The sequence below is a fragment of the Trachemys scripta genome, chromosome 7, assembly GCF_013100865.1.
Source record: "Trachemys scripta elegans isolate TJP31775 chromosome 7, CAS_Tse_1.0, whole genome shotgun sequence".
NCBI classification, from domain to species: domain Eukaryota; kingdom Metazoa; phylum Chordata; order Testudines; family Emydidae; genus Trachemys; species Trachemys scripta.
The window spans coordinates 56,285,545-56,310,352 of NC_048304.1; the positions used below are offsets into that span (position 1 = coordinate 56,285,545).

A 24,808-nucleotide genomic window follows, 5' to 3' on the forward strand; every position below is an offset into this window, starting at 1 on the left:
ACCCTAAAAGTGCCCAGTGTGGATAAGGCGGTTGGGGACGTCAATATGTTTTAGCCTCTACTGCTCCCCGGAGCCTGATGCTGCCAGCGGAGTTAGTTTTAGGCCCAGCTCTTCAAGGTATTTAGGAACCTAACTCCCCTTGAAATCAATAGGTGCTAGGCACCTAAATACCTTTGATCATTGGCGCTGTAGTGCCTCGCTCCTGGGCCTGGCACATGGCCACGCTCTCACCGTTTGAGCTGTCCAGCTGTCCATTCCCGCTGCCTAGCCCTCAGGATGTAGCCATTGGCCTGGAACTTAGGGGCATTAACAACCATCTGTGGCAAACTCCAAACACTGAGCCACTCTGCGGGACCCACCCAGCATTCTCCCTGCTGCTGTCACAGCCCTTCTGCAGCTCCATTACAGAGCAAGCTGGGCCCTCCGCAGAGAAGGAAGCAGCTGGAAACTTCTCCCCTAATCCCATTGCTCTTGTTACAGTGCAGGTTAGAGGGGGCAGGTGGCAGCCCTGCAGGCTGAAGACCTCTCTGTATAGATGTACCAGATACAGGCTGGGCAGTGGCAGGGAAGTTCCCCACATCAGCCTCCCTCGGACTCTGCCGGCAGGGACTGGCTCTGGGTGTGAGCATTCGGTAGTTCCATATGCAGCCCCAGCCGCCCCTGGATCCCTTTGCCAGACCCCCCAACCAAATTTGGATTTGAGTTTTGGTCTCCAGTCCACCAGGAGCTGGACCGACACCTCTCAGTGCACTTCCCAAAGAACAGCTTTCATGTGCTAGGAACCTTTCATGGCTCCTCTTCTGTGCGTGAGCTAGTGACCATTGTCCCCTGAGCCATCCAGCCCTCTCCCCAGTGTTGCTAGTTTTGATCAGAAATATTGTGAGGTTGCTGTGGCTCTGGGTTTGTTTTCTATTGTTTCCCCAGTCTCACCCCTGTCTTCTGACTTCTCTCACATGACTCCTCACCCTCTCAAACCTCCCTTCCACAAATGCCAGCAACAGCTGAAGCTTTTCACTCCTGGAGATGGGTTTTTCCAGTCAGTCCCTGGGGGACGAATCTTTTGTCAGCGCAGACTGCTGGGGGACCTGGCGCTACTGGAGTGGCATCAGCAGACAGCCTGGCACCTGGAGACTCAGTCTGTGTCTACACTACAGACGCTACATTGGTGCAGCTACAGCGCTGCTGCTGTAGCACTATAATGGATACACCTGCAACAGTGACAGCTGTTTCCATCGCTGTAGTTAACCCACCCAAGAGCAGCGGTAGTTAGGTCAATGGAAGAATTCTTCCACTGAACAAGCAGTGTCTATACCAGGGCCTAGGTTTGCTTAACTACATCTCTCAGGAGTGTGAATTTTTCACATCTCTGAGCAACATAAGTAGGTCAACCTAAGGTTTAGATGTAGACCAGGCCTCAGCCCACATTCTGGTAGGCCCCATCATAAAGAAATCACTGGTGTATCACTGAAGTCAATGTCATTAAGCAGGGATGGATTGAATGTTCTACCCTCACCCCACAAGGCCCCATTCTCAGCAGCGCACAATCAAACTAGCTAGAAAATGATTCTCAAGCCCATGCCTACAAGAACTGTGCCCATCAACCCTTTCCAGACAGGGCTATGCCTGGCATTGCTGTCCCACCAGCCACTGGGGAGAGAGATTTCTGTTGTTCAACAAATGTGCTACCACAAACCACCCTGGAGTCCTGTTCTACCCCCACTCCCTCCCCCCAGCAGGATTCTAACACGTGTGGGAAATTTAAGTGTGAGTGCAAACTGTGTGCTAGTTCTGGGGGTGGACGGAGCCTCTGGCTGACAGCACATCACTGAGGCTGTTGAAATGGTGCCAGGTTTCCAGTTACCATTATCAGGGAGCTGCATGCCTTTTCCTATTCAGTGCTTCCTTCCATCCCCCCTTTCCTCCCCTTCAGCACCTGCTTTTCAGGACCTAAAACACTGAGGAGGGGCCTGAGCTTGTCTGGTGCTGAGAGCTGGGTAACTGGATGCCTTCTGGCTGTCTAAGAGGGAACCCTGCTAGCCCACAGCTGGGACCCAGCATAGAGATTACACCAAAGTGAGCTTTAGTGTCTCTAGTGGCAGATTCTTTGCCCCAGTGCCAGGGATCATGTAAACACCTCATTACTCTGCCTCAGAGCTCCTGCTACACTGGTCTCCTGCTGTTAGCCACTTTCACTAACTTCTCCCGCAGTGATTGGAATTTTCCAGGCTGGGCTTAGAACAACTTTCTGTGTTGTTTCATTTTTTTTTTTAAAGTATTTAAACTGCTGCTTTTAACACCCGGCCATCATTTTCTGTCACTTCCGAGGTAACACAACACACGTGCCCTGTCCTTCTCCCTCTCAGCAGAGCGCCTCAGTGCACTGCACGCACACAGGTTCAATCCCCCTACCCTCAGGATTAGCATCCTATGGCAGATGCAGAAACAGAGGCACCGTGAGGTGAAGCCCTGCTTTTGAAAAGGGCTGAGCACCCACAGCTCCCCTTTGAACTCGTCTCTGAAAATCCAACCTTAAGTGACCAGCCAAGGTCATGCAGTGATTCAGCGGCAGACCTGGGTCGGCTGACTCCCAGCTCAGTGCACCACCCATTAGAACCTGGATATTATAGGTAGGAAACTGGGTTAATGCAGCATGAAGTTCTGAGATGTGAATGCTCTAAATCGTGAAACTCAGAGCCAGCAGGGTGTCCTCTCTATGGGGGGGATGGGTCTCCCCACCTGACTGACTCCTGGAGAGATGAGGGGGCCCCATCTTTTCCCAGCATAGGAACTGGCCAGCATAGGGACCCATCAGCCTGGAGAGCTTCCTGCAACCAGGGGAAAGTACAGGGGAGCATTTGTCGCCCCCACATCCACAAGCATTGTGTTTGGGGGGGGGCTCATCTTGAGTTCCCCCTCCATTGTTGAGTCCCTCTTTCTAGCCCATGCACTCCACTCAGCAAGTCCTCCAAGCCCTGTGTAGGGAAGGAGGATCCAGAGGGGGCTGGGAGACGATTCATGTGTGCTCCACTCTCCATCCTTAGCTGCTGTGGGTCCTGACCACAGAGCAGCTGAGGACCCGCTCTGTGCCCCCTTCTGCACTGGCCTGGCTGTCCTCAAGAGGAAGCAGCCTGGTGCCAGGCTCCCCTGCAGGGGGAGAAGTGCCTCACTCAGCCCACTGTTATTAGCTTCCTCCCTTCTGCAGAGCAGATGGAATACCTGTGAGGAGTGATGGCTGTGTCCTGAACAGCGCCCCCCAGGAGTGAGGAGGGAAGAGTGCTGCTTTCACCTGGCAGGGACCACATTCAGGCTTCTCCTGTGTGGGGCTAGTGTCAGGCAGTGCTTCCATTTCCATGACACCGTTCACCCCAAAGGTTCCCAGAGTGCTTCACTGCTGACCAAATCCCACTTGCTTGCTCTGCACAGCTGCGGGCCAGAAACCCTGCAGGGAGAGCTGGTGCTGGGCTGGGCTGGGAATCTCCTGCTATCCTGGCTCCGCTCCAGATCCTTGGAGGGTTTGCTCAGCAGTCCCTGGGCAACAAGAGCTGCAGATGGAGGTTCCAGAGCAGAGCCTGGGCGTGGCCCTCAGGTCCATGCAGGATTCTGCAATGACAACTGGGCAGGGTCATCCTATGTAGATTATTCTTGCTGCTAACAACCAGCAGATTGTGGACTAAGATTAATATTGCCTCTGCGGCACGGACCTGTGCCAGCTTTGGAGGGGAGGCTGTGCTTGGCCAAGTACGTACAGAAATCACTTCTTACATGCACCCACTTCTGGGCTGGAACATGGTGACTTTTTAACAGCACGTAGCAACACTGAACAAGAGTCCAGGGCAGGAAGTGACATGTGAAAATGACTAGGTTTGTTTGGAGACTTGGAGGAGGAAGTCCACCTCTCCGTTAATGTCTGTTTGCCTAGAGTATAGAGTACAGCAGGATCTGTGGAAGAGTCCACCAAGGGAGTGTATCCCTAGCCACCAGGCTGGGGGAGGTGACAGATAAGTACATCATCAGCCCATAAAAGAATTAGTTTACACAGCAGCAGCTTTTTAAATCTACAGCTCAGGTGTTTGGTGGGTTAGCATGGTCCTGAGAGCAGCAGGGGTTACTCAGAGGCTGTGTCCAAGCTGTGCAGTCAGCTCTCTGCATTATGGTAACCCTCAGCAGCCCACTCGGTGCCCTGGCTCTGGCAAGATGCTGGAGCTGCCAGGGTCTCTCGATTCCCATTGACTTCAGTAGGAGCTGGCGGCACTCGGCTTGTTGAGTGGTTCGGCCAGTGGCCTAAGCTAGACAGGCTACAAACTATCACTAACGTAGGGGCTGCCAATACATACAGAGCTAAGCTGTTCTCAGATGTGGGAGCACAGCTCCAGATGACTTCACTAGGAGTCATGCAGGTGTACCAGAGGCAGAATCTGGGCCACGGGGCTGTCCCCGTGCATTGACAGCCCCCCGCCTCCAGAAAGAATAGCCCCATTTGGACCCCATTACAAATCAATTACAAATGATCCCCTAGGGCATGAATGGCAGCTGTGGCTTCCAGCCCTGGGCTGCATCCTGGCATGGATGTTTCGTGACAAACTAGAGGGTGAAAGCAGCCTGGCCATGGGAGAAGGTGGCTGCACTGGCAGCTGGATCAGGCCTGTCCAAGTGGGTGGGGCAGGCAGTTCTGTCCATGTTAGTGACAGGCTGTGCAAGGGGCGCGGGGTAGAGTGGGAAAAGTGGGAGCGGGGGTTCAGCCAAGGAGTGTGCTGCATTGGCAGAGCTGTGTGGAGCCTGGGAAATGGAGCAGAAGAGTGACCCTGAGGAGCCCACACCCGGAACAGCAGAGTGTGCTACAGCCTGAGAAGCCTCACACCTTATGCATATGCATGACGGTTTCAAACCTCCTTTCCTTATCTGAACTTCCACACCCCGGGAATGTTGGAGTGCCCTGTTTTTCATAGGTTGTTCTCTTAGTTCCCGTTATTTTCATTAGCATCTACACACAGCATGTACCCCTGGCAATCCACGGTCAAAGCAGGACATCCCCTGATGTTACAATCAGGTGTCTAGATGATACCTTATAACATATTTCCAGAACATCATCTATTGGCACATTCTTTGCAGTAATCTTGTAACCTTACTGACATTGGGTTATTTTTAGGTCACCCACTCACGTCAAGTATCTGTAAGCCTGAGGCCTAGTGTGGCTAAGGTAAAATCTTACAGCCTCAGTCTGTAGGCCTTCCATTACAGCCATGCTTTACTTATATACCTAATACACATTCATCTCTCCTAAATACTTGTTAATCTTATACTTCTATAATCCTATTTTACTTCTACCTGTACCTACAACTTAAATCTATTTATCACACATTGATTATATATAAAATAACATTAACAGAGGCATAACATGCAAGTCATGGGAGGTGATAGTACCGCTCTACTTGGCGCTGGTTAGGCCTCAGCTGGAGTATTGTGTCCAATTTTGGTCACCACCGTATAGAAAGGATGTAGAAAAATTGAAAAGGATACAGAGGCGAGCAACAAGGATAATCAAAAGGATGGAGTGCAAGCCATGTGAGCAAAGGCTGTAGAGTAACTGGGTATGTTTAGTTTGGAAAAGAGGAGATTAAGGGGAATGTGATAGGGGTCTTCAAATACTTTAAATGCTGCCATAAAAAAGATGGAGAAAAGTTGTTCTCTCTTGCCACAGGGGGCAGGACAAAAGGCAATAGATTCAAACTACAGCATAGCTGATTTAGACTGAATCTCAGGAAAAACTTCCTAACCATAACAACAGTAGGACAGTGGACCAGACTGCCTAGGGAGGTCATGGAAGCTCCTTCACTGGAGGTTTTCAAAAGGAGGCTGGGTAGCCATCTGTCTTGGATGGTTTAGACCCAACAAATCCTGCATCTTGGCAGTGGATTGGACCAGATGACCCTTGCGGTCCCTTCTAACCCTGTGGTTCTATGAGTTGACCATAACACTAGACAACACAATGATAAATGAATGATAAAATAAACTAATTGCTACAGAAGTTTCGTCATCGAGGCATCGCATATGCAAGGTTAACCTTTTGTGAGTTCCCAGCTTTGTGGCCTGCCTTTCTTCATACCACCTGCCTGGTACAAACAACCAACATATTGTAATATTTACAGAGAAGCAGCAAAGACTGGTCTTGCCGGCAACTGCAGTTGTCACTGGAGTTTGTTCAGGTGGAGAAGGTTCCTTGCTTGCTCCCCTATCCAAGCTAGGGCTAAGGCCAATCTGGCCTGTATGGTTCTGCTGAGACCACACATCACCTACTGCATTCATTCCTGGGCACCTCAGTGTCAGTGTCACCTCACTGCAGAGCAGAGAGCAGATAGTCATCCCCTATATGGCTCAGGTGAGACTGCACTTGGGCTATTCTGGGCTCCTCAGTACTGGAAAGATATAGATAAATTGCAGAGAATCCTGAGAAGAACAAACATGCGGCTGGGCTTGAGGGACTTGCTGAGAAAGAGAGAGAAGGGATTGCATGTGGTTTGGCAGAGCTAGGAGTAAGAAGGACACGATAACCATGTGCAAGAACTGAAAGGGGCTGAATAACAAGGAGGAAGAGGACTCAGTTAGTGGAGGTGATTAGGGGAAATGAGATTAAATTGAGCAGAGGAACGTTTTTAGCTGGCTATTACGGAGCGGCGACCACAGCTTTCTAGTTAAGATTGTCACTAGCTTTTCCTTCTAAGCAACATTTTGACCCTCCTTCTTGGCGCCACTAACTTCCGCCAAGCAAATCTATTCTGCATGCCATTTCGGATGTGTGAAGGTTTAATCTGACTCACAAAACACAGCGGTTCGCAAAGAGATGGCAGTCAGAAGCCAGCACCCTTCCAACCAGAGCTAAACACAAAGGCTAAGGCCTGGATCTAGAATTTGATCTAAACCTAGTCAGAGTTCAAAGGGGGTTTGGCTCCAATGGTCCAGTTCAGCCCCTTAGAAGTATTCAGGCTCCTAACTTCCATTGAGATCAAGGGTAGTTAGGTGCCTAAATACCTTTTGAAAATCAGAGCCTAAGTGTCTGAAGTTGGGCACTCAAAGTTAGAAGCCACTTTTAAAAATGCTGACCCTGTGACTTCCCAACATTACACTCAAGACAATTGCAGAGCCAAGAATAAAGCCTCAGAGTCCTGGAAATTATTATCCAATTGTTCAGCAGCTGGATTACACAGAATATGGACATGGTGAAATAGGGTCAGAGTTAATTTGGAAGTGTCTAGGGTTTGTTTGGGTTTTGGTTTTGGGGGGGTTACAGGGCCGATGCTACCATTTAGGCAAACTAGGCGGTTGCCTAGGGCACCAAGATTTGGGGGCGCCAAAAAGCGGTGCCCCCAATTTTTTTTACAGCGTTCCTACGCCCCCTCCTCGAGCGCACGGTCGCTGCTCCACTTCTCCCGCCTCCCAGGCTTGCAGCGCCAATCAGCTGTTTGGCGCTGCAAGCCTGGGAGGGGAGGAGAATTAGAGCAGGGGCGGCGTGCTTGGGGAGGAGGCGGAGCAGAGGTGAGCTGGGGTGGGGAGCTGCCGCACGGCTCCCCGGGCCGGGGGAGTGGGGAGCTGCCACGGGGGGGGGGAATTTGCCACGGGGGGGGAGCACCTCAGGGCGGAGAGCTGCCACAGGGCTAGGGGTGGGGCGCAAGGTGGAAGTTTTGCCTAGGGCGCGAAATTTCCTTGCACCAGCCCTGGGGGGTTATATTAAAGAGAAGCGGCTTGATTTTTTTTTCCATTGCTTTGCTCCTTGTGTCAGGTGTCCTGGTCACATGATGTGCAGAAGGGTTGGGGAAGGAGAAGTGCTGCTGCTTTGGAGGGTTTTATGTTGGGTAACACTTTTAGGGAGATGGCCTCTTTACGAGGTGGATGAAAGGCTAAAGGCTGATGGTTCGGTGGTTAGTGGGCAGAGAGAAACAGCAGAAGGAGGCAGGGGGATAGATGTGGGTGTCTCTGCCCATGGCCCCTGGAGAAAGGGAAATATAGTCAAGTAGGAGAGAAGAGAGAGGCGAGCTATGTCCCTGGGCAGGGGTGTGTGTGTGTGCAGAGGAGATCCCTGGGCTAAGGGCAAAGGGATCCTGGGACTGGATCAGCCAGGGATGAAAGACTTTGTTCTCTCTTTCCCACTGTCTGCCAGAGTGATTTACCACCACCACCCCCTTTCCCTTCTAAAAAAGGCCTGCCAGTGATGGAGAGTTTTATCCCCCTCCCATAAACTCTGCTGGCCAGGGGAGGAGGGGATTTACCCCGGAAATGAAGGCGCTGCCCAGGAGGGGACGGGAAAGGACATGAACTCCAGGGACAGCAATGACTGATGGAGGCAAATCCTGGTCAGTGTGTGTGTGGAGGGGGATGTCGCTCGGATCCCATACAGACTGGGGACAGAGCTGGAGCAGCAAGAAATGGGGGGAAAGTCTACTTTGTTTTCCAGCTGGTTCTTTACTGAAAAACCTGAATGACTGAGAAGGGAATCTGCGTTCCATTGAGGGATTTCAGGAGAGAAGGGTCAGGCAAGCCAGCTCCGTGTATGTTGTGTGAGTATGTGCGCATGCACACACACACACACCTGCCACTCTCCTTTCTTTGTGTGTCTTGCATCTTTGATCACAGGGGCTGAGAGTGGGCCTGCGGTTTCCCCTGATTTGAGTCATGGTACCACTCAGCTCTTCCACTTGGTTAAGCTTGTCGCTCGGGCTCCACAGCAGATTAATGGAAAGCCCCTCCTTTCCCCCACCCTCCCTCCAGCTGGGAAGCAGCTGAAGGATTCAGGCTGTTGATCCTGGGGAAACCAGGCTCGCAATTAGCCAAAGTCACCAGGGTCTGATGTGAGATCTGTGAGCACCAGGCAGTTCAGGGAGACATGGTCCCAGACACAAGGGGGAGCTTTGATCCCCATACGGGAGGCTGGAGAAAAGGAGAGAAAATGGCATCTCTCACCATTGTGTATAACATATAGGAAGATGCATCTTAGCTTGTCACCTTCCTTGCCCTCCATGCTCCCTTGGAGGTGAGGCCATGCCTGCCTTCCTAGGAGCCAGCTGGGCTAGGGGGAATGTGGGTCTGGGCTGAACTCAAGCAGAGGGGGCAATGGGAAGTGGAAGAGGAAGGCATTCCTGACTTCCTTCTTAAAGGATTACCTAGGCACTAGCAGCCAGCTCTCCCCGGCCCCTCCCCCTGCACAGATTTAATATTGATTTCTGGGGTTGTGCAATAAAGCACAGTTTAATTAAGAATTGATCTGACAGGCCAGAGCCTCACGAGAAAGATTGTGGTCTCCCCCTACAAACTAACCACCGACAGGGAGATACTCTGCAGGGGAATCATTCCTTGCCAAAGAGAGATAGAGACCTCCCTCTGCCCCACAACCTCCAGGGACATATCCCACTCCCCAGAGAGTGGAGAGAGACAGAGATTTCAAGCTGCTAGGGACAGCAACTGAATGAGAGAGAGACCCCACTTTTGAGACAGCAAAATATGTCACCTTTATTCTAGAGAGAGCGACTGAGAGATCACCCCAGTCTCGAGAGGAAAAACTCTAGATCATCCCATGAAAGGGGGTCCAGAGTGGGCCTCAGGCGGCATCATTTTATACAAGAGAGAGGGAGAGATGGTCGCATCCTAGAGAATGTACAATGTGAAAAACACCCTCATTTAACTAAGCAATCATCATGCGTGGAACATGATCCCCAGCAAGAGGCATTATAGCAACTATGCACTAGGCAGTTGTGTGTGCAAAGAGATAGATAAGTTAACCCTCCAGCAGGGATTGCATATAGATCCCTAATATGCTGCCACCAACACCATCATGCAGAATATCATTAATACACCTGGCTGCCTGAAATATGTCCAGATTAGCAATCATTTTACATGCAGCGTGATTGGTTCACAGCCTAGTCAGAATCAGCACATGGAGACCCCCAAGCAAATCACACCCTTCCCCATGCACCAGGATTTCCTTATGGGATTTCAAAACAGCTAGTTTAGCCTGATCCAGTAATCAGAATTGTTCAAGAGGAAAAAGGTCATATCTGGGCACTGTAGCCCACTTCCCTATGCCCACAATAGGAGGCCTTCTCTTCTGAAGAGATCATCCCATGGCAGAACAAGACTGAGGTCCTGGTCTCTAGAAAGAGTGAATCATTCAGACCCAAGAAAAGACAGGCCCAGGGCCCCCATCATCCCGTTTGTTGACATCAGTGGGTGCAAGTGGCTGGAAAGCTTGGGCCCAAAACTTCCCCTTTCTCTGATAGAAACACAAGGTCCCATTCTAAAGACAGATTGTCTGGCTCCCTGAGGGTGGATGCAACAGAGAGCAAATCTGTTCCACAGAGACTGCAAGAGAGAAACTGTCCTTAGACAGCATTTTGTGAAACACAGAGAGAACCTGTTCCTTAACAAGTGGATGTGAGAAACAGGTGCACACAGGAACCCGTACCCTGGAGTGTGTGTGAGACACCCAGAGAGACTGTTCCCTATGGAGAGTGTGTGAGAGAGATGCACTGACACCAAAGAGAGACCCTGTTTCTTAGGGAGTTTTTGTGTGAGAGATACACCCAGAGAAAACCTATTCTTTAGAAAGAGTGTGTGTGAGAGACGCCGACACTGGAAAAGACCGTGTTCCCTGGGGAGGTGGGGGGAGGGTGAAGGGGGGGAGAGAGAGGGAATGAGAGAGAGAGAGAGAAGAGAGAGAGAAACTGTTCCCTAGGGAGAGAGAGAGAGAGAGAGAGAGAGAGAGAGACACCCTGTTCCCTAGGGACAGTGTGTGTGAGAGAGACACTGATACCCAGAGATACCCTGTTTATTAGGGACAGTGTGTGTGAGATACTGACACTCGGAGGGACTATGTTCCCTGGGGACAGTGTGTGTGTGAGAGAGAGAGACACCAACACCCAGAGGGACCCTGTTCCCTAGGGACAGTGTGTGTCAGACACTGACACCCGGAGGGACCCTGTTCCTTGGGGACAGTGTGTGTGTGAGCCAGACACTGACACCCAGAGGGACCCTGTTCCCTCCGAACAGTGTGTGTGTGTGAGAGAGACACCGACACTGGGAGGGACCCTGTTCCCCAGGGAGTGTGTGTGGGAGCCAGACACTGACACTCAGACAGACCCTGTTTTGTGTGTGTGTGTGTGTGTGTGTGTGTGTGTGTGTGTGTGTGTGTGTGTGTGTGAGAGAGAGAGAGATCAACACCTGGAGGGACTCTGTTCCCTAGGAAGTATGTGTGTGAGACAGTGACACCCAGAGAGACCCTGTTCCCTAGAGAGTGTGTGTGAGAGAGAGACAATGACATCTGGAAAGACCCCATTCCCTAGGGATAGCGTGTGTGACTCACGTTGTGAAAGAGCGACATTGACACCAGGGACCCTGGTCTCTAGGGACAGTGTGTGTGAGAGAGAGACAATGACACCTGGAGGGACCCTGTTCCCTAGGGACAGTGTGTGTGTGAGCCAGACACTGACACCCGGAGGGACCCTGTTCCCTTGGGAGTGTGTATGTGTGAGCCAGACACTGACACCCGAGGGACCCTGTTTCTTAGGGACAGTGTGTGTGTGTGAGAGAGAGAGAGAGAGAGAGAGAGACCAACACCTGGAGGGACTCTGTTCCCTAGGAAGTATGTGTGTGAGACAGTGACACCCAGAGAGACCCTGTTCCCTAGAGAGTGTGTGTGAGAGAGAGACAATGACATCTGGAAAGACCCCATTCCCTAGGGATAGCGTGTGTGACTCACGGTGTGAGAGACATTGACACCAGGGACCCTGGTCTCTAGGGACAGTGTGTGTGGGAGCCAGACACTGACACCCGGAGGGACCCTGTTCCCTAGCGAGCGGCTGCCCATGCACCAGCACAGAAGGATCCTTGTTTCCAGCCCCACCCGTTGCCCACCGAGCCCCTCCCCAGCCCAGCTCCCCGAACGACACGGGGACACCCCTCTCCCCCGCCTGTTCCCTGCCCCCCGGGGCTTGCCGGGCCGGTGCCTGCCCACCCGGCCAATCCCCGCTGAGCGGCGCCGCGAGCCCGGAGCCGAGCCCCGATTGGCTGCCGGCGGTGTCGGGCCACAGAGCGACGGCGGAGGCAGACGTGCTGGAGGGGCAGGGAACGGGGTCGCTCTGCAGGCAGAGCGCGGGACCGGCAGCAGGGCATCGCCGCCCGCGGCTCGGGCTGGCCGGGGAGGGCGAACCGCCCCGACACCCACCTGCGCCCGGGGGGGAGCCGCCTCGGGGCTGGGAGGAGGATGCAGGAGCGAGTCCGGCTCGGGTAAGCGGGGGCCGTGCCCTCTCCGCACCTGCCCGCCCAGGGCTGCGATCCGCCCGGCGGTGCGACGTCGGAAGGTGCAGCGGCTGGGCAGGGCAGGCAGCGGATTCCTACTGTCAAAGGAGCCGGTGATTAGCCGGCATTAGGGGAGCGCAGGAGACGCGCGCAACCTGCCGAGCCCCGCGCAGCCTTGTCCGCCTTGCGCCGGCCGGGGGTGATGCTGGAGCCCTGCAAGTTTGCACCCGGGGTACGGGGGGATCCCCCCTCCATTGCTTTTTCTTGCGCTGGGCTTTGTGCGTGAGCCTGCCGCGGAGGATCGGCTGCTGTGGTTACCGCACGGGGCGGGAGCGGGGCGCTGCCCGTTCGGGGACCGGGGGTCGGTTCCCTTCAGGCCCTGGCTATGGAGGAGCGCTGAAGTTTGCCCTGTCTTGGCTGGGATGTGCATCAGCGCCGCGTGTGTGTGTGTGCGGCACGTCTGCATTCGCCTCTGCATCGGCTGGGCATGCCGCTGAATCCAGATCCGGGGAGCAGAGAGGAGCTGCCTGCGGGCACTATAAGGGAGCTGGGCGCTAACCCATGCGGGCTGCTCCCAGCTGCAGGAGCCCTGGGCATAGGGAAGTTGACTCGGGGCTGCTCTCTCTGTCTCAACCATCTGCCAGCAACAGCAGGTGCTGGAGGGACAATGTAGGAGTACTGGCTTTGGAGGCTCCCCAGCTACTCCAGTCTCTCCCAGCAGGAGGCGCTGCAGGGAATGGTATAGGGACACTGGCTGGGGGGGGAGCTCACAGCTACTCCAGTCCCAGTCTCTCCCAGCAGCATTCAGCAGGAGCAGTGACTTCTTTTCAGTCAAGCAGAATAATGAGCTGTTGATGCTTGTTGCCCAGTTCCTTCTCCGCGTGACTCCAGGGAGCTCTTGCCCTGATGCCTCTTAGGGAGAGGTGGGGTGTAGGGAAGGCAGTTTGTTTACAGTCTCTGTGTCCTGAATTCTCTGGGAACTTGCTCCCTTCTGAGCCGGATGGATGTCACTTCCACTCAGAGCTGATCCTTGGTGAGCTGAGAGGAGGCCAGGCAGAGGGCGAGGGAGGCCGGTCTGACTGGCTGGAGGGATTGGGAGGACTGAGAGCTCTGTCTGGCTGAGCCCAGTGAATGGGATGGCGGAGCGGGATTCAGGCCGAGGGGAGTGGAAGGATCTAGTAGGAGCAGTTCTCAGCACAGGCTCTGCCCAAGATGGGAACTAGCATGTCCACCTCCATCCAACCTTGTGAAAAAATCAGACTTTAGGGGCAGGCATACCTTATGCCTGCATATCCCACATCCTGCAGCCATACCCTCAGTAGGTGTCTCTCAAAGCCCCACGCCACACCCACTCCCCAACTCCTTCAGAGGCTGGAACGCCCTTCAAAACTTCACTCCAAGTTCCCCCCCCCCAGCAGCTGCCTGCACCCCTACTGCCTTCAGATATTCCCTTGCCTGGCGCCTCTAAAACCCCACGCTCTCCACCTCCTACATCCCATAGCCAAGTACCACATTCCCTCTTATACATGAGGGCACCCCATCTTCTACACTGCACCTGTGCATCATACTCCCCAGCACTCTTCCCCACCTCCCACAGCCTGCACCTCCACCTTGCACTTCTGTAAGCTCTCACCTAGTACCTGTGCTCTCCGTCTCCTGCATCCCATTCTGGAAGATGAGCTGGACTTGACAGGGCTGGGGTACATGAGGGCAATGCCCTTGGAAGGGATGGGATTTGAAGGCTCTTGGGATTACAATTCTGCGGGTGGCACAAGTGTAGGGTGCTCAGATGTATGTGATGAGGCTGGGGTGCTCAGAAGAATGTGATGGGGGCTTAAGGGTCCCAGCCCAGGAGTTGCAGCCTGAATGTGCTTAGAGCCTAAAGCACTTGAAATCAGTGACTCTGAATCAAATGGGGGAGAGTGGACAGCTGGGAGCAAAGGGTGTGGCCATAATGGAGGCCTGGGACTCTTGGAAGCAGCTGCCATGGATTTCCTGGGCATAAAAGGCACAAGTAAAGGGTATAGATTTGGTGGGAGCCAAGAGCACTTGATCAAAACCGTACACATATTGCAACACTTGAGATAAGGGCAATGCATGTGTTGGGGGGTGATAGGACAGGATCTGCCATGGGCCTAGGGTGCTGGGAATAAATGTCTTGGCTAGCACAGAGGCTTGAGGGTAATTGGCCTCCTCCTTGGATGCGGCTCTAGCACTGATCAGTAACGCTCCTGTCATGGTGGGTGTTGGGGTGAGGATGAGCTTAGGCAATGGGCATCTTGCTCAAGAGCTACAACATGTTGGCAGGCCTTTTGGTAGTAGCAGGGTTTGCTGCAGAACTGGGCAGTGAATGCTAATCTCTCATTTAAAAACAAAACAAAACCTCTTTTGGGGAAAGAAAACCTTCCTGACATGAACCCAGGGTAAACTGATGTGGTGGCACCTGCTTGAGTTTGCAGAGAGCCTGAAACGATAGCTCAGAGAGCAATGGGCAAACTGCTCTGTGCATCCTAGTGAGGGGGTAACTTTGAAACTTAAATCTCTACATTAACTACTTCACTGCTGTTTACCTTTGCAGAAAATTCCTGCAGCCTTCCACACACACCCAAAGCCCCATCAGCCCCCTGCCTAGCTTCCCCGAGGGCAACCAATATGATGTACCCAGCATTGCTGGTACCAAACTCTGCAGCGCATTGAAAATTCTTGTCTTACTAATCTATTAGAGTTCTTTGAAGGGGTCAACAAACATGTGGACAAGGGGTATCCAGTGGACATAGTGTACTTAGATTTCCAGAAAGCCTTTGACAAGGTCCCTCTTACGTAAATTAAGCTGTCATGGGATAAAAGGGAAGGTCCTTTCATGGATTGAGAACTGGTTAAAAGACAGGGAACAAAGGGTAGGAATTAATGGTAAATTCTCAGAATGGAGAGGGGTAACTAGTGGTGTTCCCCAAGGGTCAGTCCTTGGACCAATCCTATTCAACTTATTCATAAATGATCTGGAGAAAGGGGTAAACAGTGAGGTGGCAAAGTTTACAGATGATACTAAACTGCTCAAGATAATTAAGACCAAAGCAGACTGTGACAAACTTCAAAAAGATCTCACAAAACTAAGTGATTGGGCAACAAAATGGCAAATGAAATTTAATGTGGTTAAATGTAAAGTAATGCACATTGGAAAAAAGAACCCCAACTATACATACAATATGATGGGGGCTAATTTAGCTACAACAAGTCAGGAAAAAGATCTTGGAGTCATCGTGGATAGTTCTCTGAAGATGTCCACGCAGTGTGCAGAGGCGGTCAAAAAAGCAAACAGAATGTTAGGGATCATTAAAAAGGGGATAGAGAATAAGACAGAGAATAATATTGCCCTTATATAAATCAATGGTACGCCCTCATCGCGAATACTGCGTACAGATGTGGTCTCCTCATCTCAAAAAAGATATACTGGCACTAGAAAAGGTTCAGAAAAGGGCAACTAAAATGATTAGGGGCTTGGAACGGGTCCCATATGAGGAGAGATTAAAAAGGCTAGGACTCTTCAGCTTGGAAAAGAGGAGACTACGGGGGGATATGATAGAGGTATATAAAATCATGAGTGACATGGAGAAAGTGGATAAGGAAAAGTTATTTACTTATTCCCATAATACAAGAACTAGGGGTCACCAAATGAAATTAATAGGCAACATGTTTAAAACAAATACAAGGAAGTTCTTCTTCACGCAGCGCACAGTCAACTTGTGGAACTCCTTACCTGAGGCGGTTGTGAAGGCTAGGACCATAACAGCGTTTAAAAGAGAACTGGATAAATTCATGGTGGTTAAGTCCATTAATGGCTGTTAGCCAGGATGGGAAAGGAATGGTGTCCCTAGCCTCTGTTTGTCAGAGGATGGAGATGGATGGCAGGAGAGAGATCACTTGATCATTGCCTGTTAGGTCCACTCCCTCTGGGGCACCTGGCATTGGCCACTGTCAGTAGACAGGATACTGGGCTAGATGGACCTTTGGTCTGACCCGGTACGGCCGTTCTTAAGTTCTTATGTTCAAGTAAAATGAATTGCATGTAATAGCAGATGAAATCACACAAGGAATTCTGTCCTGATAGTATTATTTGCTTCCTTCTTTAATTCAGTCAAAGCCTTCAGACTTTAATTGTTTGGAAGCTGCCCCAGAAATTCCAGTCAACCAGCCTGGAGTACCTTTGAATCCAGGAGCCTTGGCCGTGGAGTTTCGAGTCCTTGCTGCTTGGGAATACTACAGTTATTTGAAATTTGTACAGAAGGAATTGAATTCGAGAACTAAGATGGAATGCAGGCGCTACCCCATGGGCCATAGGAGGCCAGAGCTGGCCTACTTAGGGATCCTCTACCCCTGCTCAAAGGAAAAGAGCATCAAGGATTTGGGGCATTTGGGACCTTCATTAGGATTCTTAATATGCCTTCCAATGTGAGCACTCAGTGAACGTCTAACTGTGCTCTCTTTGCAACCCCCCGCCTGGTTCAGAGTCATTTCCCTGTCCTGGTGCGCCTCGTAGGCTCAGTGTTAGCTGGGCATCCTGTACCTCCTTGGTGCGAGACTGTGTGGGGTGCACACCACCTGTGGGTCCCTGGGATCCCTTCTGAATTTCTGAAAACACTGTCCTGCCTGTTGTGTAGCTATCCCTCCTGTCAGAAATCTCTGTCCATGAGTGCCTGCTGCCCCCAGCCAGTGAGTAATATCCAAAGGCCAATTTTAGATTACAAACCCTTGTGGTTGTGGGGTAGTAATGAACTGGGTGTAGAATCAACCAGTTCTCTGTCAAGAAAGCAACTGCATTGTACAAAGAAGGGGAAGCTTCCATCCGTCATCTTCTAGTGATCTTAGATTTTTCTAAGCTTATTGTTGTGGAATCTAAGCAGGTCTTCTTAAAAGCCCTTTATAAAAGACACCTGCTTGTTCTCCATAGCCTGACTAGAAGTTCATAGGATGGTGGATTCTCTGTTTTCCCAATGTGTATTGGCCAGTTGTTGTGTCCTGAAGGTAATATCCCAGGAAGATGGTTGTTTTCCTGTCTTCCATCACAGTATACTGTGTCAGGTTGTGTCTGTAGGTAGCATTCCTGAATGCTGGTTTCTTTCTTTGTCTTTCTGGTGTGCATTGTATGCCTTTTGTTGCCCTGTGGCCTGTAGGTAACATCTCAGTAGTCTTTTAATGAGGCACGGGGTTCTTTTAAATGGCTTTCTTTGTAGAATGAGCCATTTTCTCCCATTGTCCCTGTTTCTTTTATTATTTAATATGTGACACTTGTGGTCCATGTCCAACATATTCAAATCGGCAGGCCTGAGGAGGCTGGGAGAGTTGGAGAAGAGATGGATTATAGTAACAATGAGAGGGCTGTGAATATCACCATGCATCCCCCAACACAATAAAATGGGTCCTTTCTAGCCACTAAATCCACTTAATGGAAATGTTTCTAGGATGAAGGTAAACAACGTAATGATCTGTACACTCAATAGAAAGGTGGTTGCTATTTATTACAGTGTCCCTTTGAGCTAGAAGGATGTTGGTTCACAGCTTGACTGGGCAGTTTGAAAAGTCAATTGAATATGAGGGCTTGCTATTCCAGAATAACTCCATGTGTAGACAAGCCCGTAGACTGCTCTCACAGTCGACATTGGCAACACGTTTTGTGAGCTTCCCAGGCATCTTCAGACCACAAAATTGAGTGAGTTAGATCTGGTTTGTCCCCCAGCATCTCGGTGGAAATGGGTTCATTATCCTGAATCTCATCCTGATAGATGGGGGTCCACCAATTATCGTGATTCCCTCCCTGGCAGCTTGTTCTATAGCTGAGCTCTGTGTAGAGTTACAGTAGGCCCAAAATAATTCCTCCTGTAACATCAGTGGGATTACCCCAGGGATGAACTTGAGCCATAAACACGCTTGCTAGCTCACCAAAACTTTTCAGGTTCAGCTGGAGCCATGTGTGTTGGTGCTTGGGGGAGTGTGTGAGAGAGGGAGTGTGTGTGTGTGTGCATATATGTGCTGAGGGGAGTGTGTGACACTGTGTATGTGTGTGTGTGTTGAGGGCAGTGTGTGTGTGCACCTGAGTGAGTGTATGAGTGCACTGTCTCTTTAAGAAAGCACTCAGGATCAGGTGCCTGAAGGCTTGTTCAGACACCAGCAGCTCTGGACCAAGAGAGGCAGCAGCACAGCCAGATTCCCCCTGTCCTGTCAGCTCAGCGGAGACTGGGTACATAGGTGGGGTGAGGGAGACACCCCGACAACAACCTTTCCCCGCACCACGCACAGCAGAGGACGCTTCCAGTCTAGAATGGCCAGGGGCTCCAGGGGAAGAATGCAGGGGAAGAGGGGGGGACAGGAGCAGTGGTGGCTGCACACAGCAGTGGAGCAGGTGGGAGGAGGGGCACCCCTGCTCCGGAGAAGTCACCTGGATGGTTGTTCAGCTTCTCCCCAGCGGCTTGGGTCTCTCTGCCCTCTCCAGACACTGCTGCTCGCCAGCCTGCCTGCTGCCTCCACCAGCCCAGCTGGCTCTCGGCAGGTCAGGTGGGACTCAGGCAAACCCTTCACATGGCGCCCTCTTTGGCAGGGTGCTCTGTGCCGCCCCCCCGGACCATCCAACCCAAAGGCCGGCCCTGGGACTTTAGTACATGCAGGGGCCCAGAATTCTGCACTTCCAGAATTTACCATCTGTTCCAAAAGGCAGCCTATTTTGAAATCTCTTTCAAACCCACATATGCTCCACCGCTTCCCCCCCCCACACACACACACACTCTCTCTCCTCACATGTTCTGGCCATTCAACATCAAGAAGTGTGGAAGAAACCCCCCAAAATGTGCTAGAATGGGGAGTGGAGGTTAAGGCCTTCCATTGACGGGTGCTGTTGTATTAATTCAGATGGAATATATGGGCTTAAGGTATTAATGTAACCCAGTCACTGTCAAACATTAAACCGTGTTAAACAAGGCCCGGGTATACAGAGAGCTCAGGACCATGGTGCACACACCTTTTAAACCTTTTATTAAAAGAAGAAAAAAACAGCAAAGCATTTGAAATGTAAAGTATTAAGTCAGGCTTTAATTTTAACATTTCTTGTTCCCTTTCCCGGTAGCTGGCGAGAGTTTTAGAAGGAAAAAAACCCTTGGTTGACAGTCTCTTAGATGGTATCAAAGATGGTAATAGCTGTCCTGGGGAAAAGAGAAGTGGGTAGTTGAGATGGGTGGAGCTGCTGTTGCACAGACTAAAGGATTTATGCACAGACTAAAGGATTTATCAAGGAGCTCATGGATGGCTTGTTGGCAACGATCATGAAATACCCTGGACTTGTCATCCTGGGGTACTTCAGCAGGCATGCTGAGAAGCCCAAAAACTCATCTCCCCATGCGACTCCCTAGGACTCTCATTGGTCATCTCTGGTTCCACCTACACAGCCAGCCACACCCTGGACTTGATCTTTGGCCTAGAGGGCCAAAAAAGATATACGGGCATTAGAAAAGGTTCAGAGAAGGGCAACTAAAATGATTAGGGGTTTGGAACAGGTCCCATATGAGGAGAGATTAAAGAGGCTAGGACTTTTCAGCTTGGAAAAGAGGAGACTACAGGGGGATATGATAGAGGTATATAAAATCATGAGTGGTGTGGAGAAAGTGAATAAGGAAAAGTTATTTACTTGGTTCCCATAATATAAGAACTAGGGTCTACCAAATGAAATTAATGGGCAGCAGGTTTAAAACAAAGGAAATTCTTCTTCACACAGTGCACAGTCAACCTGTGGAACACCTTGCCTGAGGAGGCTGTGAAAGCTAGGACTATAACAGGGTTTAAAAGAGAATGAGATAAATTCATGGAGGTTAAGTCCATTAATGGCTATTAGCCCGGATGGGTAAGGAATGGTGTCCCTAGCCTCTGTTTGTCAGAGGGTGGAGATGGATGGCAGGAGAGAGATCGCTTGATCAATACCTGTTAGGTTTACTCCCTCTGGGACACCTGGCATTGGTCACTATCGGTAGACAGGATACTGGGCTGGATGGACCTTTGGTCTGACCAGTATGGCCCTTCTTATGTTCTTATGCTGCTGAAACTAAAGTCCATTCATCCCCGGTGGTGGTTGGCATTCAGCTGGAGCTGGTAGGGGTGGTGTTGTCATATGGGTCCCTCTCTCTGGTCAGGGCATCCCTCAAGCTTAGGACGAAGAAGGTCCCAGGAGATGGTGGGATTGGCAGCCGTGATGGTGAAGCTCACTCCAGTAGCCAGTGTTTGTTCTCCCTTGTTGTTCTTTCAAATGTTCTTCCCCCAACCCCCAAAAAATCTCTTTCTTTTAAGGACTCAGAAAGGGAGGACTGGGTGGGATAGCCAACCCCCTCGCTATTTTGTCTACCAATTAGGCCTAATATCTACGACAACGATTCACCAGATCCGTGGCTTCTCTCCCTGTGCCGCTGTCCTTAAGCAGGCTTTGGATTTTGGCGGAGTCTAGGAGTTCTCATGATGGCCTCAGGTTCCTGGATCTCTTTTGTTGCCTGGGAGCTGACTGAGCAATGTGATGGTCTGTCCAAAACAGCGGCTGGATTGTGATGGCCTCAGTATTGCCCTCTAGGCCAAAGATCAAGTCCAGGGTGTGGCTGGCTGTGTAGGTGGAACCAGAGATGACCAATGAGAGTCCTAGGGAGTCGCATGGGGAGATGAGTTTTTGGGCTTCTCAGCATGCCTGCTGAAGTACCCCAGGATGACAAGTCCAGGGTATTTCATGATCGTTGCCAACAAGCCATTCGTGAGCTCCTTGATAAATCCTTTAGTCTGTGCATAAAATCTGTTCGCTTTGGCTCTGCTTTCTATTGTCAGACGAGTGAACTTGAATGAACTTGTCTCGCCTGAGGGACCTCTCGTGGATTTGAAGTTTGCAGAGAAGACTAATGGAGAGCCTCCTGCTGTCTTGTCCTGTCTGGGTCTGCGATGCACCAAGTATCCCGGGGAGATGAGGTGGGCTAGCACTGGGCTTGCAGTATCAGATATCACAGGCTATATGAGTGTTTCATCTCTGAAGAGGTTGTGTATTGTCTATTGGCAGCTCTTGCACTGATCAGCACAATTTGTGTTGCTTTGTGCTGCCTGCCCCTGGACTGTGCCAAGGAAAAGGTCCTGTGCAGTGTGCAGGTGTGAAATGTCTGCAAGCTGGTTTCTTATGTCTGCTTTGTTTCCTAGGAGACTTCCTCCCAGTTTGGACTGTGATAGGTGAAGTAGTCGATTGTGCATGGGATTAGCTGAATGGAGGGATGCTTGTCTAGGTCTCCAGATGCCTTGGGAAGGGCAAGCCTGTTGCATGCCTTCAGGAACTGTGACCTGGTTGAGCCCTAGGAATGGGTAGAGTCAGTTCCTGGGGTAGTGGTGAGTGTGCTGGAAGCATGGTGGAACAACAACAGAAATAAGTGACAACAATAATAGACAGGGTCGAGACCAGCAGAAAGGGGAGATGTCAGCAGCATCAGGCATCCATTGCCTTGAAACAAGCTGCCTGTGTTGTCACGATGTTCCTGTTGCTCTTACCAACCTTGGAAGAGAGAGCTGGAGAGGGGAGGAGAGCTCGGACTTTCCAGCTGTAACTTAGTCCTTACTGAATGCTAAGTGGCTTCCTGCTCAGCAAGTGATGGTGAATGCTGGAAGAGCAGGGCTGGGGCTCACGACTCCTTCCCTGTAAAGGATGCAGAGTCCTGTGGCAGTCTTGTTCCTGGACCTGGTGGTTCCTGTGCCGAAGGGAGGCGCTGGGAGAGAACTACTAACCTCCCTGGCGTGTGCTGTCCACCCTGGGTACTGAGACAGCATCCCACTGCTGGCCTTGGGGGCAGTTTCCCAGGGCCAATTACGCTGGCACTGAATGGGATGATCAAGCCACATGCCCACCTCTCTCTCTCTCTTTCACACTGTCTGCCTTATACACAAAGAGCCAGATTCTCCTCTTGGGGCTGCTCATGCATACACACCCATGCATGCACATGTCCTCTCTGCGTTTTTTAACTCTCCCTCAGATTTTCAGGGCTGCCAAGCTCTGTTGTTAGGCTGACCAGATAGCAAGTGTGAAAAATCGGGACAGGGGGTGGGGGGTAATAGGAGTTTACATAAGAAAAACCCTCAAATATCGGGACTGTTCCTATAAAAACAGGACATCTGGGCACCCTATCTGTTGTGCATGCAGATGAGGTCGTTGCTCACCTCAGTGGCTCTCTGCACATGCAAGTCGTGCATTAGAATGAGACAGGCCTCTAGTTGCCGGGCTTAAAGTGTGCCTGGTCCAGAGAGGATGCTCAGTGGGCAAAAGAAATGCCTACAACTCCAACCGTGTTGCTGATGGGGTGCTGGGGAGAGCAGCCAATGAGGGCTCCTGCAGCAGGCGGGTGCAGCTCCTGGGAATAACCGGGTGGTGCTTCTGCTGTTCCCTCCTTCCCTCTGCAACACCCAGCCTGCGGGAGGGGGATAGGCAGCTTCCCTTCGGTTCCCCCAGGCCTGGGTGATGGGGGGGGAAGAGCCCTAGAGATGCTGGAGGAGCAGAGGTGGGGCTGGGAGAGCAGAACAGACTTGAGGCCAAAATTGATGAGGGCAGGGGGGACAGGCAGGTGTGATGTTACTTTAATTTATAGAAAATGATAGATTCTCCCTCTTCCGCCCCCCACCTTTTTCAGGCCACTTCAAGCCCTGCCTCATTATGCCATTTAGGTGGCCAGTTGTGAGGCTGTAGCCCTGTTTTTTCTCTCTCTCTCTTTGTACACCAGCTGGGCCAAATTCTGCCTTCACTTACACCAGCACGATCCCTGTGTGGGGAGCCGAGGAGCCTTGGTGACTTAGGATAGTGCTGGGCGTGGGTCTGGTCCGTATCTCTCCCTTTTCTGTGTCTTTGATTGTATTTTTGCCCTAACTTGCTGCTTTTTCCTTTGTTTCAGGGCCGCGTAAGGATGCGTCACCCTCTGGTGGAGCTCTCGGCTCACAGGTGTTGGAAAAGCTCCTCCTCCCTGCCCCACCCCTTTTGGCTTCAAACCTGATTCCTCCTTTGTGATGGCCCAGGCAGGAGGAGTCGTGCGCTTCCGCCCTGAAGGAGACTGCGCCGTGTCGCCCCCGCGGTTTGCCCGCAACCTGGATCGGAGACCCTGGCTGCCTGCCACCAAGAGCATGGAGTCCACTGCCTCCAGCCCGCAGCGCTGCCTCACGCCCAATCTCAGCACGGGCAGGATCCAGTTACTGCGCAAGAGCCTGGCTCCCGAGGCGCGGCGGTGTCAGCTGGGCATGTATAACAGCACCGGCTCCTTAATCCGCAAGGCACCAGACGCTGGCCCCTTTGGCAACGGCAACTGCCCAAGCTCTGGGCGGGTGACAGCACCGTGCACCCCGCTGAGAAGCAGGCAAAGCTCCTTACTGTCCTCCCCGGGCAGCCGCAGCCCACTGGTGGCCCCGGCGCCCGAGGGGCAGAGCTCTGTGGTGACGTTCCGCTTCATTGAAAAGGCTAGCGTGAAAACCCTCAATGGCCTCCCATCGGGTGAGCCCAGGAGGGAGAACGGGCCAAGTCCCCATGGCCTGAGCCGCAGCTTGGAGTTTGGGGAAGCCGTCCGCTGCGGTTCCAGCAAAGAGGGGAGCTCCTGCCCCGCCATGCAAAGCCAGCCTTCCCCAGGCACCAGGCAGGGCATAAGTGAGAGCCTGCGGCTGACAGCCCGGCCGCCCACGTGTGGCTCTGTGAGGGGGCCTCCTGGAGGCACGTGCCCCCAACCCGCCCAGAACAGCCTGTTCCAGGAGCACCTCAGTCGGAAGCTGAAGCTGGAGGTCTCTGCCTCAGATCCGTTCCTGGCCGGTAGCCGCTTTCCTGTGGGCAAGCAGCCCTCTCTAAGTCCTGGCAATGGAAGGGCAGCAGGGCTGCCCCATGCTTTGAACACCAACTGCCTCTTCAGCTCCCTCTCCAATGGTCTGGGGACACCATCCGAGCACATCTCAGCGCTCCTGCGCAACCCCTTGGGCATGGAGCCCCACGACCAGGTACTGTCCAGCGTGTCTCTGAGGGAGAGCCGGGCCCTCGCCTTCAGAGGCCACATACCTGCTTCCCTGTCCCTTCCCTCCTGGGAGGCTCCCAGCTAACATGCTCTTTTATTCCTGCAGGGGGGCTCGTGGGCATGTTCCCGGGAGAGCTCAGCCCATGCCCAGCGCATTGCCAAGGCCAAGTGGGAATTCTTCTATGGCTCACTGGACTCTCCAGGGACAGGTAATGGGTCCCTCGTGATTAGGGGTGGGGATGAGGGACAGCGTCGCCTTCCACTGCGACTGACATCTGCTTGCTAAATCCAGATCTGAATATTCTGGCTGGCCTTTTCTTTGTCCTGGTCCAGCCGAACCCACCCCAGAACCAAGCCCTCCCTCCCTGAGCCTTATGACGGGGAGTTTGGAAAGCTGGATGCAAATTCTGCAGCTTGGGCCTATCTAATAAAATCCAGGCTCAAAATGGCCAGGCCCTCATCCCTCTGAGGCCAGCAGCTCTGCTGCCATCAGAGTC

The 24,808-nt window shown here is 52.0% G+C and overlaps 1 protein-coding gene across 1 annotated transcript in view; it reads left to right on the forward strand.

Annotated features, from left to right (window-relative positions):
* Positions 1-24,808, forward strand: part of PSD (pleckstrin and Sec7 domain containing) — a 107,973-nt gene that overhangs the window by 11,936 nt on the left and 71,229 nt on the right. The window contains exons 2-3 of the mRNA XM_034776477.1: positions 23,217-24,297; positions 24,418-24,520. Of these exons, the coding sequence (XP_034632368.1) occupies positions 23,329-24,297; positions 24,418-24,520 (1,072 nt within the window). The 5' untranslated portion in view covers positions 23,217-23,328. The remainder of the gene's footprint in view (positions 1-23,216; positions 24,298-24,417; positions 24,521-24,808) is intronic.